At 41.1% G+C, this 18,461-nt stretch overlaps 2 protein-coding genes across 4 annotated transcripts in view; both read right to left on the reverse strand.

Annotated features, from left to right (window-relative positions):
• Positions 1-2,771: 2,771 nt before the first annotated feature.
• Positions 2,772-7,664, reverse strand: rps14 (ribosomal protein S14). Of its 3 annotated transcripts, none has more exons than XM_071545200.1 (5): positions 7,592-7,664; positions 6,025-6,176; positions 4,870-5,031; positions 4,433-4,509; positions 2,772-2,880 (listed from the first exon to the last, which is right to left on the reverse strand). In XM_071545200.1, exons 2-5 carry the CDS (start codon positions 6,171-6,173, stop codon positions 2,813-2,815), a joined length of 456 nt encoding a protein of 151 aa, XP_071401301.1. In that variant the 5' UTR covers positions 6,174-6,176; positions 7,592-7,664; the 3' UTR covers positions 2,772-2,812. The 3 variants fall into 3 exon arrangements, with proteins under 3 accessions (XP_071401301.1, XP_071401302.1, XP_071401303.1); XM_071545201.1 differs by having other exon boundaries at positions 7,547-7,630; XM_071545202.1 differs by having other exon boundaries at positions 7,509-7,622.
• A 10,721-nt stretch (positions 7,665-18,385) lies between these two features.
• The window catches only part of LOC139666097 (calcium/calmodulin-dependent protein kinase type II subunit alpha-like), a 41,026-nt gene continuing 40,950 nt past the window's right edge, over positions 18,386-18,461 (reverse strand). The window contains exon 5 of the mRNA XM_071545204.1: positions 18,386-18,461. This exon is cut by the window's right edge and continues 157 nt beyond it. Within this exon, the coding sequence (XP_071401305.1) occupies positions 18,386-18,461 (76 nt within the window).

An 18,461-nucleotide genomic window follows, 5' to 3' on the forward strand; every position in this document is an offset into this window, starting at 1 on the left:
CATTTAAAACGCTCATGTTTATGAAAAGTTATGGAAGGAGTTAAAATAACATTTTCCTCCAGTGTTGGAGGAACTATCAGTTGAAAATGACGATGCCAGATGGGTTTTGGCCTTTCTAATGTTAAACATTATCCACATAAATAACCAAACTATTATGGTGTATCAGTGGAACTTCATAGATATAGCAGTGAATTGAGTGAAAACATTATTTTGAAACATCTGGAGAGTTTCATTATTTCATAGTTTGGCGTCGCCCACTGACAGCCAGACAGAAGTGTGCTCATGGTCTAAAGTTCTCACGTCAAGTTCGTTTCATACATCCTGACGTGTGAAAACCAGCGTACAAAACCTTCTGTACGTGAGAAACATTTATACACGAGGCTCCAAATCTGATCTTTTCAAATCTTTCCTGTGTGGTCCAGATCTGATCAAAAACAGGAACTGAGCCTTCAGACCTGTGATGTGAACACAGTCTGAGGCTCCTTCCTTCAAGCCGTCATATTAGATCTGAATCTGCATGTTGAATATTTTCGCCTCTAGAACACGTCATTTCAGGCTTCAATTTTTGGCTGCCATTTTGGATTTTTGGAAAAACCTCAAGACAAAGTAGTCAGTCCAGCTGAAACTCTACAGCTGGTCAGAAACTTCATTTTAAAGAAATCTGCCTCATGATGATCTGTTGACATCTGAAGAAAATAGACATTTAAACTTCTGTTGTGTTGAGATAATAACAAAGACTACAAAACCCACAATGCATTGTGCAGCAATCATGGAGCACACTGTGGTAAACTGTTCATCACTGCTAACAGACTCGACTTGGGTTCTGGTCACTTGAGACTCGACTTGAACTTTGATGACTTGAACGACTGAATTTAAATTCTGTTTTCTGAATTTGTATGGAATGACTGAATTTATTGAAGTTGAAACTGATTATAGAAATCAAACTCATGATGCTCTTACCAAGTTTTTATCCTATTAAAACCATATTGCATTGAAAAGACCTAGATATTTAGGGTAAGTGACCCAATAAAGCTCACCCAACTCTACAGGTATGTTAGTTGCTTCTCAGAAAAGTGAATATTAAACCAAAGATTAATCTCTCATCTTAACACTTGTGGTATATTTTATTGTAAATTGACAAAATTAAATTACTTAATTTAACTGTGAACATGAAAAGTCTGGAGTGGGTTTATAAAGTCCATGTGGACCCTGTAAGGTCATGTGACCCAAACAAGACTTTCAACAATACACACCTCACAATTTATTGATTAAACACTTGCAATTATATTGATCTTTAGTCGGGCCTCAAACAACCAACCTAAACTATTAGAATATATCCATATAGACTACCAGTCAAAGTTTTTTTTAACACCTGATTAAATGCATTATGTTTCTCATTCTGATCTTCAGTCTTCTGCTGAAAGTCTTGAAATGAGTTTATTAGTCAAATATAAATAGTGAAGTTGATCCTCTGTATGAATTTCTTTCCAAAGCCTTTGTCTTTCCATCAAGGCAAAGAATCTAAAATATCAGATAGTTTGGATTTGTTTAACACTGTTTTGGTCGCTGCATAATTCAGTTTGTGTTATTTCATAGTTTTGAGTCTTTACTGTTATTCTAACATGTGGAAAATAGTAAAAATAAAGAAATGTGGTGTCCAAACTTGACTGGTAGTGTAAATAAATTAAATACAGTCTGTCTGAACTCTCGGCTCATTTCATCCCTACAGTGAAAATTAACTAGTTAAGTTCATGAATGTAATCTCATTAATTTAAGGACTCTTAATTTGAAGTAGTGTGTTCTGGGCTCATTAGAACAGGTCAGGGGCAGATTAACCCACTGATGTATTATAGAGTTCATGTAAACATGTCACTTCTTAATGAATACGATGCATCATATTATTATTTTTAACAACTCAGACGCTGCTTTTCATAGTTGGTGCAAAAAATAAAATAATCCTTCCTCATTGAAGCCATGCAGACGCTCAGAAGCTCTGCTGAAGATGCCTCTGACACGGTTTATTGATTATGGTCAAAACTTATCAATTTCTGTTCTTCACGTGTCTGTCCTGCACTCAGGAGACTCATGAATTCTGTCTTTTGAAATACAAAATACTGCTTTTAAATTCCAAGAAAACACATCATATAAAAAGGTGCCATTTAATTTATTAATCTCTCAATTTTATAATTCTAATCAATACTGTCTAGTTTTGGTCATCAGATCTGACAGAAATCACTTCACAAATCACAGAAATCACAAAGTGGTGAGTCACTTCTGAACGCCTCACACACACACACACACACACTCAACTAAACACGTGATTCACTCCAGATAAAAACCAACATGACAGCAACAGTTTGATGTATTTGTGTGGAACAGAACATCTCTAATATTTCTATATTTCAAAACAAAAGAGCAGGTGGGCTGATGGTCCACAGCCTCACTGGGTCTCTTCCACTGGTTTTCTGTATTAAATATTTAATACAGATATATAATAATAATACAGATTGATATTAAAGCCTTGATTTGTTCTGACTTGACCCTAACCCATTTTATTTACTTACTTATTTCAAGCTCTTCCCCATATTTCAGCCTCATTTTCCAGGTATTCCAGTACTTACATTTTGAAAAGTTAAATTCAAGGACTTTTAAGGACCATGTATGATCCCTGGATTTCTGAATAAATTATAAATGCAGTCATTTCTCTTTCAGGTGTGAATTCTTTATCATCATCATGCGACATCCCCAACAGAAAGAGACGGAGGCAGAAGGTGAATCAAACTGTTTATTGGATGAAAATCTCCAGCAGAGTTTACAGACGGCGTCCGCGGCGTCCGCCCTTCCTCCGGGTCGAGTCCGAGGGGATCGGAGTCACGTCCTCTGAGGAGGAGGAGGAGGAGGGGAAGAAGAGGAGGAGGAAGAGGAAGAGAGTTAACCTCCTGCCTGTCTGATGATGAACCTCCAGACACAGAAACCTGTTCAGACTCTTTCAGCCTCGTCACTTTAACTCATGTCTCATTTTTACAATAAACTGTATTTTCAAGTTTACAAAAATGAAAATATTTAACATTTCTGGACTTTTCCAAAACAAAAACACAGCAGTTTGTAGTGAGTCAGTCTGACACCTGACTGGAGCTGCAACAATTAATCGATTAGTTGTCAACTATTGAATTAAATCACCAACTATTTTGATAATGAATTAATCGGTTTGAGTAATTTTTTAAGGAAAATAAGCCAAAATTCTTCTTAAATGTGAATATTTTCTGGTTTCTTTCCTCCTCTATGACAGTAAACTGAATATCTTTGGGTTGTGGACAAAACAAGACATTTGAGGACGTCATCTTGGGCTTTGGGAAACACTGATCCACATTTTCACCATTTTCTGACATTTTATAGATAAACAACTAATCGATTAATCGAGAAAATAATCCACAGATTAATCGACAATGAAAATAATCGTTAGTTTCAGCTCTGCACCTGAAGACCAAACCTGTCTGTCAGCTGGTAACAGACACAGGTCTGGTTTCACAGGTTCAGCCTGATCCAGACTACAGACCAAACTCAATGCAGATCCAGAGCTGAGCGTCTGTCTGACCTGAGGCTCCATGAACCGTATCATGATACGGTTCACTTATGCAAAACCACGTTAAATAATCAAATTAATGTTCATCTCATTGAACCGAATGGTGATGTTAGGTGTGATGTCTAACAAAACTGAAATATTCAAATAATATTCCTACCATACCTCATTTTATTTTTTATTTATAATTTATTTTAAGTAAAATTTGCTTGTCATCATGTCATCATCAGTTCAGACAGCAGAAATGTGTCACGATATTAAAATATCTTCATATCATCACGATATGATTCCACTGAAAGACGGTAAACGATAATATTGAATTATCGTCCAGCCATATTTGATCGTCAGCTGTTTCTACATCGTTTAAATATGTGATGTATTGATTAGGAATGCACCGACACTTCTTTAGTTTGAGGTCAACGGACAAAATTATTGATACAATCCTTGTTTTTCCACCATTTGAGAAACACAGGCTTCTCCTCTGATACCAATATTCCATTCAGCCTGATATGACATCATGACATCATGGCATCTGTAGCATCTACTGCTCATTTAAATGATGCTGAGCTGAAACTAGGGCTGAACGATTTAGAAAAAAATATCTAATTGTGATTATTTTGACTGACATTGCGATATGATTTGTGATATTAGAGGGAATGATAATTTTTACATCATTATTCTCATTTTCATTGAAAAACGTATTAAAATGATTATGGTGTGATTTTAGCGGGGATCTGTACCAAACAAAGATGTTTTCTTAAGTCTGTAGAATATGATGTGTAGGCCAGGACAGTGTGTGTGTGTGTGTGTGTGTGTGTGTGTGTGTGTGTGTGTGTGTGTGTGTGTACGTACCGATGCGTCCAATCTTCATGCCGGAGCGAGCGAGGGCCCTGAGCGCTGACTGGGCCCCGGGGCCGGGGGTCTTCGTCCTGAAACACACAGAGAGAGAGAGAGGGGGGTGAGACAGACAGGTAGACAGAGAGAGAGAGACAGGTAGACATGTTTCCTCTGGTGGCTGTCAGCTTGATGTGCAGAGCAGTGATTCCCAGGTTAAACAGATGTACAGACAGGTAGACAGACAGGTAGACAGACAGACAGGTAGACAGACAGGTAGACAGACAGGTAGTCAGACAGACAGGCAGACAGACCTGTTTCCTCCGGTGGCTCTCAGCTTGATGTGCAGAGCAGTGATCCCCAAGTTAAACAGGTAGACAGACAGGTAGACAGACAGACAGGTAGTCAGACAGGCAGACAGACAGACAGGCAGACAGACAGGCAGGCAGACAGACCTGTTTCCTCCGGTGGCTCTCAGCTTGATGTGCAGAGCAGTGATCCCCAGCTCTTTGCAGCGTTGAGCCACATCCTGAGCTGCCAACATGGCGGCGTACGGCGACGACTCGTCTCTGTCCGCCTTCACCTTCATCCCCCCCGTCACACGGCAGATCGTTTCCCTGGCAACCAGACAGACAGACAGGCAGAGAGACAGACAGGCAGAGAGACCAGTTAGAGACAGCAGAAACCAGTAATAAAAGAACGATCGACCCCAAATATCAGTCTGACCCTACCTCTGGTCTCTGGAGCATTAATGTGTTGTTAGCGTGTTGTTAGCGTGTTAACATCAGGCCTGGATGAAGTCATTTTTAGGGCCGGGCCACTTTGGCCTTTGATAAATACAAATGTATCGGGGCATCGCGGCCAAGTTACTAAAATCATTTTTTCAGTCTTTTCTCCTCAACAAAATAAAAATCCCAACAGAAAGGTGAAGTGCTGCAGTGTGATGCGGCTCATAGGTCACATGGTCAGACTGCAGAGTGAGTCACATGTCAGGAAACACACGGTAACAGATGTTATCAGGTTACTTTCTGTAGCTACAAATTACCGATGTCCCCTAAACGCCTCACATGCAGACTACTGATGTGTTCCTGCTGATCTGAACCCGGGTCATTTTGCTGTATTCTTCATTCCAGCGGCTCATTACCCGCTGTACATTTAAACTGACTCTAGATCTGCTCAAACACTCACAGCTCTCTCCTTCTGTTAGAGACTTTCTCTCTAATCCCACAGCTGTTTACACACTTTTCAGATCTGCTAGTTACTTAGCTTAGCAGTTAGCGATAGCTTCTCTCTCCCTCTCAGATTAGTTAATTAGCTGTTAATGTTTTCGTTAAACATATTTGCAGGAGTGGGAGAAATCTGGTGCTGCTGTTGATGTCCAGAGTGAAGACGGAGACTCTGGGAAACTGAGTTTGTTTATTTGCTGCATCACATGTAGTTTTAAATGAGGAAATCTGCAACTTTCTTTTAAGGGACAACAGCCAGTTAAGAACAGGAGAGTTCATTTTAGAAGAGGCATCAGGACACACTCCGGGGCGTCCAGGCGTCCTGCCCTGTAACATGTTAGCATGTTAGCGTGTTGTTAGCGTGTTGTCTGCGTTGTGACTTACTTGCCGGACAGGTCGGTGACGTGGACGAAGGTGTCGTTGAAGGAGGCGAAGATGTGACAAACTCCAAACACATTTTCTCCTTCAGCGACCTGAGGACCGAGACTGATCACCTGCTCCTCCTTCTTCTCCTTCCCTTTACGAGGAGCCATGGTCTGAGGAGAGGAGACAAGAGGAGAGGAGACAAGGAGAGGAGAGGAGAGGAGAGGAGGAGAGGAGACAAGAGGAGAGGAGGAGGAAAGGAGAGGATGTCAGTATGATTGTACAGATAATTCTAACAGTAAACTGCCATAAATCACATCAAAATAAAAGCCCTTAACACTGGACTTTAGTACAGAAGCTATTAATCAATCGACATTGATAATATTTCTGTTGCCTCTGTCTTCAGGTCACATGTGACTCTGTGTGGTCACATGTCCTGCCTGCTGACCTCATCCTGCTGGACTCCAACACAGAGACAGAAGCAGCTTCATGTTCAGTCCAGACTGACCCTGGATGACCCTGATGAAGCCCAAACATGTTGGTCTGACAATAAAGTTCTTCTATATACTACAAGTGTGCTGAGTTTTGACCTTTTTAGACCTTTTCCTTCCTCCATGCACCTTGGAAGGTGAAGTTGTGCCAGAAACCCGCTCTGCTTGTTCAGTCCAGACTGACAGCAGAAGCTCTGAGGGTCTGAACCCTCTGTGGTCTGAACCCTCTGAGTCCTCATGGAGCAGACGCTGCAGCTCAGAGACTCAGACCGTCTGAATTAGACCCTGATCTGAGCTGCTGTGGAGCTGCAGACTGAACACCTCCCTGAACCCAAAACACTGACTGACTTCACCTGAACTTTAGATTCAGATCAAACATTACAGACTGATCCAGGACCAGCAGCCGGTGGTCCAGTCAGAGGACCGTGTGAGCCGGTTGTCGGACAGCATCCTCTCCCGATGCGCTGCTCTGCCGGTCCTCCGCACGTGCACCGACAGACCGCCGGACACGGACCGGAGTCAGTGTCCGATAACGGAACTTCAGCTAGTCACATGGTAGCTGGAGCATCGATTGATTACATTATTGATCAGTCGGACGCACAGCCTGGCTGCCGGCGGGCTGGAGCAGCAGAACATCAGCAGGTATCTGACAGGAAATATTTTAACTGAAGTTTCCACGAGAAACAGAAGAGCAGCAGCTAGCGTTAGCATGCTAACCTGTTAGCATGCTAACCTGTTAGCCCGCCGCCGCATGCAGCGTCAGCACAACAACATCCACCTGGAGCTTCTCCTGCTGGGTCTAAATGCTTTTAAGAAAACTAATCTGATTTCAAACACATTTTAACAGTTTTAACACACAGCTCCAGCAGCTGGAAAGCCTCGGCCGAGCCAACATGGCGGCTGCCCCCGCAGCCCGGCGCCATCACACACAAACCGACGGAAAATAACCGGCAACTAACGTCCAGCTTCACACAGAGAAACAATACGACGGTCAACAGACAGAGGAGACATTACCGCTTCACTACAGACGGCAGAGAGTTACAGATGGGCACCTGAGAAGAAGATTAATCTGGATTACAGTGGAGAGACGGACGCACCTCTATGTGTCTCTTCAGAAGCAGAAACAGGAAAGGAAAGAACTTCCGCGTCCGGGGTCAAAGTTGAAGGTTCCAACACGGAAGTGCTGCCGCCGCCACGTGGTCGCTTCCCGAACAACTAAATACATGTCTTTTTTTTTTTTTTTTTTTTTTATCTCTTTAGAATATAATCCTTCCTTTTTATTCGTAAACATGAATATGAAATATAACCATTAATATAATAAAACTAACAAATACATGTCTTCCTCTTCTGTTATATTCAAGATAACCATTTACAATACTCTCCCAATACAGGACAAAGTTAAAAATATGATCAATAATTAATTTATATCTTTGCAGAAGTTTTGCCTGTTTGGCAAGTAATGTTATGATCAATATTACAGAAAGTAAATTTAACATTAAATTCTTTCTTCTAATGTTTGAAACAGCAAGAAGATATTTATGATTTTAAAGGAAACATGTTTAACTTGATTGATAAGTTTGATAAGTCGAGATGAAATGAAAAATGCATTTTTAACCCTTTTAGATCACATCCCCGGTCATATTTTGCACCTTTTTAACAATATATGTAAAAAAAAAAAAAAAAAAATCAATTTCTTTGTGTTCTTATATCAAAATCCAATCATGTTTTCTTCCTGTAAAACACAATATGCCGTGTGCTTACGTAAGCATGAACCAACCAATTTCAACCAATAATATCATGACATCCACCCATCAATCATTCTTCAGCCTCTAGCGAGCCACACGGTCAGATGAAACCACACTTCACCGTTTCTGGGTGGTAGCTGACAGAGCGATATGGAGAGAGAGAGGAAGAGATGTGTGTTTGGATATCAGAGGGCAAAAACTTTGTTTTCATTTCCAAAACAATGAGCTGAGGTCTAATTCATTCATCTCTCCCTCGTCCTCCTGATCTAACAGGTGAGGGAGGTGTGTGTGGAGCCACCAGTCCTCTGTAGCTCTGTTTCTCCGCTAAACTCTAAGCCCCGCCCACTGTTTAGCGGTCCAATCAAATGCAAAGGATTTGATTTAAATCCCTCTTGTAACTGTACACCGCTCAAATATTTTGTTTCACTGGGAAATACGTCACAGGACAGAAGCTAAAGAGACTCTAACTTCTGTTTCAGTGGGACTTCAAGCTGCATTCCACTGCACTCGAAACTCTGAGAAAAAACGACTTCCAACACGGAAAAGTGCAGCAGAACGGTCGTTCGAGTCGGAGTTCCCAGTCGGAAAGTCGGACATAATTATTTCCGCCCGAGTTCTCCGACGTAAACACAGCTGACCTCACAGCATCGATCTGTTCTTAATAAAACTTGATTTTACTTGATATGTAGTTTTGGTGTTATGAAAACATGTTGGAACAACTTTGTAGTTTCCATTTGTAACGTAACTCAGTGACTTGAGCTTCGTTAGTAGATGAAGTCTTTGCTGTATGAACTCGCCTGTCAGATAGCTGCCGTTAACGTTAACGGGTGAAGGCTGCTGGGTCCATGTTTCCCCAAGAAGACGAACGCATTTAGACTTCCAGTGGAATGCACCAATCGTATCAGTTTCTATCAGTTTCTAATCTGAATCTGATATGAACAGGACATGTGCTGCTGGTCTGTTTAATTAACAATTTAATTAATCAGCTGTTGTTTGTTTTATATAGCCTACACCGATATACAGGCTAACATATATATTTACTAATATAATACTAACTGTTATTTTGGGGGAGGCTGGTACTTTTTTGCTGCAGATGACATTTTCCTCTGTAAGAACTTTTAATTTTAATGTGGAAATCATTTTGTCATTTTGGAGCTGGTTTAAAAAGTGAAAAACAAAACAGCAAACATCAAAAACTCATTCTTCTGTTGGAGCGGTCGTCAGGTAAAGTAACGTCATTAAAGCTCTTAGGAACTATCTGAAGTTTTATTACAGTTAATAAGTCAATAATCTCAGCACAGTTCTGTTTGAACGGAACTAAATTAAATAGAAGTTTTACCTAAAACAGCAGGTTTGGTTCATTCTGAACTGAAGTGAGACTTCATGGTGAATCCGGTTCAGACCTGCAGTGTTAGTCTCCGAGCTGTGAACAGGATGTGGGGCGGCTGTGGCTCAGGAGGCAGAGCGGGTCGATCCCTGGCTCCTCCAGTCCACATGTGGAAGTGTCCTTCAGCAAGATACTGAACCCCAAATTGCTCCCGATGGCTGTGCCAGCACCCTGCGTGGTAGCTTGCCACCATCAGTGTGTGAATGGGTGAATGCAGGGATATTGTAAAGCTATATAAATGCAGTCCATGTGAACTGAACTCCAATGAACTCCGCTTCTAAGAGAGTTTGTCAGTTCGACAAATCAAACACATTCAGTCATAATTTATGGTAGAATTGTGTCATTCTGGTGTTAGCACTAGCTTGGTAGCATGCTTGGGTTAGCCTGCTAGCATCAGATCACCCATGTTTGGGTCAGCCTTGTGTTAGCATTAGCTTGGTAGCATGAGTGAACATAGTGAGTCAGAAGTTGTTTGCACACTTGTTTGATAAAACGAGTTAAAGCCTAAATACTTTAGTTTTATTTATTTTTATTTAACCAGGAAGTCCCTTGAGATTGAAATCTCTGTAGTGACAGTAAGGTGAAGCTTCAGCAGCTGAAGGCTTCGTCTCTCCAGGCTTCCTGCTCACTGGACCCCCTGCTGGTCAGAGAGTGTAACACATATTACAGATGATGTCAACAATGTGATGTGTGGAATATTTTGCACCGGTAAAGGCCTGTGAATGAAACTACTGTCAACAATGTCAATAAATAAAGTAATCCATTAATATGGTGTATTTTTTTCTGGGAAGTACATCATGATTATATAATATAACTATATAATACACTATAATTGTCTTATGAGTAATGCACCAAATGTGTTTGTAAATCAGTCCCTTGGTCAAATAATGTTATCATGATATTAACGATGGGAGCAGCAATATTAGTGAGCTAAAACTGTAAAGTGGCAGCTGCTGTAACTGGACAGAGGGAGAGAATAATATAATATAATATAATATAATATAATATAATATAATATAATATAATATAACATAATATAATATAATATAATATAATGTAACATAACATAACATAACATAACATAATATAATATAATAATATAATATAAAGTAATATAATATAAAGTAATATAATGTGATGTTAGTGGTGAAGAACACACTGAGCCACTCTGAGCCTCAGTTTATTTACAGAAACACTTCATACACAACAGACATGAGTTTAGTTTCCGTTACACAGTTACTCCAAAAACTACAGTACTCCTGTTACAAAAGAACAGCTTGAAAAACACACACACCCACGCACACACACACACACACACACACAGGCTCTCACTCTTACACACACACACACGTTCTCTTTCACACACACACACACACACACACACACACACACACCACCTTCAGCACGTTACACACTTGGCATGCAGCATTATTGTGTCCAGTTAACACAGTACAGTACAATATCCATCAAAGTAGAAAAAGCAGAGTGTGGAAGTGAAGAGCGGAGTTCGCTTCCTGGACCGATCCGGGTTCCAGGCCGATACCAGACACCGATCAATACCTGGATCGTTATTATTACTACTGTGGTCCCATCAGGTGTGTGTGGGGGCAGGACTCACTCAACAGGCTGAAGCTGCAGTCAAACCTCAACATCCTGCTTTCAGTGGAGAGTTTTCGTGTCACATGATGGTCTCACTGTTTCAAGAAGAAAACTCTGGAAGAAACACTGAATCATGGGAGTTATTTGGCACGAAAATGGTCGAATGTAAAGATATTGATTATGACGATCAGCCACTATAATTCAAAAGTATCAGTATCGGTATCGATATCGGTATCGGCCTTGAGAAACCCGTATCAGTCGAATCCCAGTTCCCTGGGAAATCGCTTGTTAGTATTGTTAGTGTTGTTAGCATTCCTCACTGAAACCAATGGACACTGCTAGCCACAAGCTAACTCGCTAGCTTGTTGACAACCTGTTGGCTTGTGGCTAGAAGTGACCATAGGTTTCAATGAGGAATGCTAACAATGCTAACAAGCGGTTTTCCAGGCGACTGAAGCTTCAGAGTCTCGTTTCCCTTCAGGACAGGAAGTGACCAACAGGAAGTGACTGTACAAAGTGAAGTTTTAAAGACAGAGGTTTCCAACCCGACCTGCTCCGACTCCTCTGCTTCAAATTCAGTCATTTTAAGAAATCTTCTGCAAAAGAATAAAGAATCAGTTCTAGACAAGGAGCCAAACACTTTAAGATCTTCTGTCTGGGAGAATAAGGAGACTGGATCTGACCGGATCTGGATCTGACCGGATCTGGATCTGACCGGATCTGGATCTGGCCGGATCTGGATCTGACCGGATCTGGTCGGATCTGACCGGATCTGGATCTGACCGGATCTGGCGGCTCCTCAGGACCGAAACAGACTTCTGAAAGCCAAACTGAGTTTTCCAGCTGAGTGGAGCCGGAGTTGGAAACCGCTGCTTTGGACTGAAGTCAAGAGATAAATACTGAGCATCACACCCATAAACATCTGATAAAAAGACAGAATAACATCAGAGCATCGGATCGTAGCAGTAACAAGTCAATTCTACTTTAGAATGAAGATTTGTTTCAAGCATAACACCAAAAATAGTTCCAAGTGCTAAAAAATGACATCTCTAATATGTCCAGGTCTCAGTCTGAACCTGGTCCTCAACATTTCCACCGCTTATCGTTTCAAGTGTCTCAAAAGGTCAAAGGTGAAGTGTGGCATTATAAAACACTGACTAGTCTACTGTAGAAAACAGCCATTCACTCTGTCGGTGCCGCTCAGCGCCCCGGACGCCCCGGCCGGACCTGGGTCCAGCATCAGAACTGGATCAGGATCCATCTGAATCTGCTGTCACACTGCAGGTCTAACTGACATCCAGACAGACTTCAGCCAATCAGCGGGAGGGATGAGACGATATTCTGATCTCCTGATATGATTCGATACGTGATCAATAGGTTTTATTTCTGAGACTCAAATCTTTCCAGCGATGCCATTGGCTGCTAGAATGTAAACTTATTATTTATTTATTTATTTAAAAATGTCATTACAAAGTGACAACAATATAATTTGGATGGAGAGCTTGTGAAACTGTGATGGTCAAGAGTCTCATTAGTGATTACTACAGCAGAATAACATGGAGCTGATATCACCATTCATGTTCCTGACAGCAGAATAACATGGAGCTGATATCACCATTCATGTTCCTGACAGCAGAATAACATGGAGCTGATATCACCATTCATGTTCCTGACAGCAGAATAACATGGAGCTGATATCACCATTCATGTTCCTGACAGCAGAATAACATGGAGCTCATATCACCATTCATGTTCCTGACAGCAGAATAACATGGAGCTCATATCACCATTCATGTTCCTGACAGCAGAATAACATGGAGCTGATATCACCATTCATGTTCCTGACACAACATACAGGCTGACAGATTCTGTATTGAGATATTTTGAGTTTCAGTTTATCGTTTCGTCCCTCGTCAGCAGCTCAGTGTCTTGTTCTTTTGTTGTGAGGATTGAACTCGTGAACTTTCTGTTACGGGACGTTGCTCTAACCGCCGGACCAAAAACACGACTTCGTTAAAAGTTTGTGTTTGGATTCCTGGGACCGACCCGCTTCCTCCCTCACAACAAAAAACAAACAGCCGCCATCTTGTCTTCCTGCGCCGGGACGCGCTGCGGCGGAGACATTCAGAGAGGAACGCACAGCACACGCTATAAAGAATACCAGCATAATAAAAATAATAAGGAGAATAACACGCAGTGTGTCTTCTAGCTTGACCGATGCCAGTTTATACATGGTGACATTGCAGTTTGATTCCACACAATGCTAGCACTGGAAGTTTGATTGAACATTAAAAAGCTTTTAATATACAAACGCTATATAGATAATATCATAAGAATCTGATTTTACAAAGTTCTACATTCTCCCGACGGTAAAAAGCTTCTTAAAGCCTCTGAGACAGACAGCAGCTCAAAGTCTGAGAATATCAAGTCAGAACAACGGCACCGTGACGTTTCGTTAGCTCGCGGCTAGCAGGACGCATTGTTGTCAATGAGGAATGCTAACAACGCTAACAAGTCGGTTTCCAGAGTTGGAAAACCGGCGGCCGAAACTTCAAAACGCGACGGAAACCGAGTCAGAAACACAAAACACAAAGTCAAGTCCCGCATGCATTAAAACCAGAGAGGCAAAAATCACTCTGCACAATAAACTAAACACCATTCACAAGAGGAAGAAAGAGAAGAGTAAAGACCTCTATAGACGCACTGCGGAGCGCGTCATATTTGGAAAGCCACGCCCACCGTGGGGAAAACGATATCGCTAACAAACCGGCAAAAGCGGCGATCAGGAGGAAATCTTTTCAGATACAGACGGCCTGACGAGGTTTTTCCTGTTTTCCAGCAGACAGTCTGTCAAAGAATTATTTTTATTTTATTATTTCAGCACACTGCCTCCAACAGAGAGGAGAAGCTACACTGAGCAAAATGAACTGAACTGGCCTCCACCAATGTCCTTTTTCAATAAAGCTGATAAATGATCCCACACAGTGACCTGAAGTGAAATACTTTGACATTTACCACTACTTCATTTAATCACCAGGTAAGATAATAAACTGACTTTTAAAAATCTGAAATACAGCTTTGCTTTTCAGACTATAAGTTTGAGCGACGCTGACGTGACATTGGTTATTAAAGTAGATTGTTGCTAAGTTAACTCTCTTATGTTAGCTAACAAGTCAGTGAGATTTCTGATTACTTTGCATCTGGACTGACTCAATACAGAGCAAACTGTCTGAGACACATGAACACATGAATCTGTATAGAGGAACTGGCTCAGTAAGGTTAGCTGAGCAGCCTGATGTTAGCACAGCATGCAGCTTTTAAACGCATTTTAACATTCAGGTTATCTTACAAGAATATAACTAGATAATTACTGGCAACTTACTGACCAGTGACAAAAAACTGGCCACATTATAAGTGTATTTACTTTCTGGGTCCCAAAGTTTCCCCTCTTCTACCATGAACCTGTCAGCTCCTCTCTCCTTACAGTCTGGATCCACATTTTTCTTCATATCGGCTCCTTGTTTTGCTCGGGACACAAAAAGACTGTAATTCACGGTTTTTAAGTTTGTTGGCTGTGAATCCCAGCACACAACAGCTTTTAGGCTGTTTAATTTGGGGAATAATGACAGTGATCAATGATGTACATTCAGTCACACAAGGTGAATGGAGAGCGGTGCAGCGGTTTCCCCCACAATGGGCGTGGCCTATTTTATGCACTGTCTTTATAGTAATAAATCAATATTATTATATTATAATTCATAATGCTGCAATCACACTAAAACCTCATATCTCAAAAAGGAGTAAACTTTGTAGGAATTGACAAAGAAAACCATATTGGATTATTTTCAGATGTACAACTGTTGGGCTGGGGGGGGTTGGGGGGCAGTGTAATGTTCTCATTCACAATCCAAGATGAAAAAATGTAAATTCTAAAATGAAATCTAAAATTTGCTGTCTCTTGGAAAAATACAAAGATTTAAAATTATTTTTTTAAATTTGGTTATTTTTGGGTTTGTTTTTTTTAGTTTAAGTGCATGTATGGAGTATTTTCATTTTAACGTTGATATCAATGGGAGAGACCACAGAGACAGGACTGGCTTCTTATTGGTTGCTAGGATCCATCGTCCCGCCCATGAACCTGATGAACATTTGGTGCAAAATAGACCACATTACTGTCCGAAAACCAATATTGACAAAAATTGTAAAGTTAAAAAACAAAAACAATTAAGCAAAAATTCTGCACTGATCTCAGGGGCAAAAACAGGAGATTTTGGAATATTGCACAAAATGCTTTCTAGTTTGATTTTGAATTGGAATATTAAAACGTTAACCGCAGCCGGCGGAGATATGAGGTTTCCGAACTGAACTGAACTGAACTGACTCTGTTTCCTCTCAGCAGCTGGATGGCTTTATTGCGAGTCATTTCTGTTCGGTGTGGTTTCACTCCGACCTGAACCTGAACCTGAACCTGAACCTGAACCTAAACCTGATCCTGAGCCTGAACCTGAACCTGATCCTGAACCTAAACCTAAACCTGAACCTGAACCTGAACCTGAATCTAAACTTGAATCTAAACCTGAACCTAAACCTAAACCTGAACCTGAACCTAAACCTGATCCTAAACCTAAACTTGAACCTAAACCTGATCCTAAACCTAAACTTGAACCTAAACCTAAACCTGAATTTGAATCTGAACCTTTCCTGGACCGGAACCTAAACCTGATCCTGAATCTGAAGCTGAACCCAAACCTAAACCTAAACCTGAACCTGAACCTGAACCTGAACCTGAACCCGATCCTGATCCTGAACCTCAACCTAAACTTGAATCTAAACCTGAACCTGAACCTGAACCTAAACTTGAACCTAAACCTAAACCTAAACCTGATCCTGATCCTGATCCTGAACCTGAACCTGAACCTAAACTTGAACCTAAACCTAAACCTAAACCTGATCCTGATCCTGATCCTGAACCCGAACCTGGCACCAGGATATCTTACTGTTCTGTTCTCTTGTTCTGCTCCTCAAACCTTCTTTCTTTCATTTCTTTCATCAATTTTCTTCCATTATATGCCGATGATAAACAACTTAACATTGCAGTGAGACGGCAGGTGGAACCACAGCCTGCCTCTGGTGTTCAGACTGGCAGATGGGTTTGGGGGTCGGGTTGGAGAGAAGAGGAACGGGGCGGAGCATCTCAAATCTGTCTTTATACTGGGGGGGGGGGGGCATCCTGAGTCAGGTTTACTGCCGCTGCCTTTTATGACATCAAATAACTATTCAACTCTCACACTGCACTGTAACCTTTATTCTTGTATTTTACACCTGTCCTATTCTATTTTAGCCTATTTTTGGTTTTTTTTTATTCTCTTAGCTCTTTAATGAACTTTATTTTTCTTGGTCTTTTATTTGAATTTTATCCTTTTCATTTTGTCTCGATGCTTTTAATGTTTTATGTAAAGCACTTTGAATTGCCCTGTTGCTGAAATGTGCTATATAAATAAACTTGCCTTGCCTTACTGACAGAATCAGGTTCAGTCAGAAAAAAAAAAATTTGGCACTGGCACATTTGTGCTCAAAAGTTGACAATATGACCAGCGTTGTTGTATTTCATAACTAGATGGCACTAAACACCAGTTTACAACTCAAAAAAAGTGTTTTAGTGTGGAGTTACTGTTTAAAACTTTTAAAAGTGTTCAGCCAATAAAGTTGATTATTCTAATGATTCTATTCAGTGTGGAGAGGCTCGTTAAGACCCTCGTTAAGGTGGTCGGGGCTGTTTATTTTCATCCTGTATCCATATAGGTATATATTCAGTTTGTTGAGTTTTAAAGCATTTCAGAAGTTAAAACACAGAAATCACCAAAATTGGAGTTATGAGGTTTTCACACAACAGCCATATATTAATCATATATATTTTATAAATAATATGTATTATATGTATGTATTCTGTGGCGTGCAGCTGTATTATGATATTGCAACACAGACATGAAAGCCTATTGGCTAATCACAAGGGGGCTGAAGCAAAGTCCGAACAAGCAGAAAGAGGAAGCTGATTGGTTGAGTGATTGATTGGTTACGCAGTCAATCAGACTTTTTGGAGTGAGGCGTTTGGCCCCGCCCCCTTTCCACTGTGTCAAACTAACAAATCCCGATTGGTCGGTCGGTCGGCCCACTGTCAATCAATCAGTTGTCAAGGAGACGGTCGCTCCATCGAAGGCCCCGCCCACTCTGGAGTTAGCTAGCTGGGGGGGGTGGAGGGGGGAAGAATGAAGGAAAGTGAGAGAGTCGAACGAAAAGCATCAGACTAACTAACTGATTAACTACATGTTTAACGATCTGTCTAGAAATCTAACTAACTTATTTTACCTAGAGGAAACTACTACACTGTAAAAAATATTTGTTCCATCCATTTTAACAAGTCATTTAATCTGGTATTGAGTCTGAAGCTGTTCCTTTAGTGTCGTTCGCCTGATCCCAGAGCAGCGATCTGTTTCAACATGCTGACTTTTGTTTCTGCTCAACTGAAACTGCAACGCAGATCAGTGAAATTCCCTTTGCTTTAACATCGGGGTTATTGGAAAAACAGAATTTAATCTCCTCACCAAGATCAGATGCAGCTGGACCAGTTTGTAGCGTTCAGATTTTTTCTTCCCATTCATTTGAATGGAAACTGATATTGAACACGTTGAACAGATCCAGCATCAGATCCTGCTGCTGTGAGTCCAGCTGACTGTTGGTCCGACGCTTCAGAATTTCACCAAACAGCATTTTTACTGATAGAAGAAGAACACAGTGGAGGGATACCATTTAGGGGAGATAGTTCCTGTTGGGGAGACCGGATCTACTTTTATTTTTAAATCCAATTTTAGTGTAAAACAAGAACAGAAATACAAAATGCAGACGGGCCCAGGATGCTTTATTGTCTTCCAGCAGGATCTGATGTTGAATCTGTTCACCAACGTGTTCAATGTCAGTTTCCATTCAAATGAATGGGAAAAAAAAACTGGTCCAGCTGCATCTGATCTTGGTGAGGAGATTATATTCTGGTTTTCAAATAAAGAACTCCCATGTTAAAACTAAGTGGAATATTGCTTTAAGAGTGAAACAGCTGATCAGGAGAAACAAAACAAACATGGCGTCATCACGGCCTCCTCCCGCTCTTACTTGCTGAGCGTGGAGGCGGAGCCTGAGCGGTGAAAATGGACGATCTGCCACTTCCCGTCGCGGCGGTGCCAC

This window comes from Centroberyx affinis, unplaced genomic scaffold (genome assembly GCF_046629955.1).
Source record: "Centroberyx affinis isolate AG114_WGS23_722 - 3 ecotype Tasmania unplaced genomic scaffold, CSIRO-AGI_Caff_v1 ptg004802l_1, whole genome shotgun sequence".
Classification (NCBI taxonomy): domain Eukaryota; kingdom Metazoa; phylum Chordata; class Actinopteri; order Beryciformes; family Berycidae; genus Centroberyx; species Centroberyx affinis.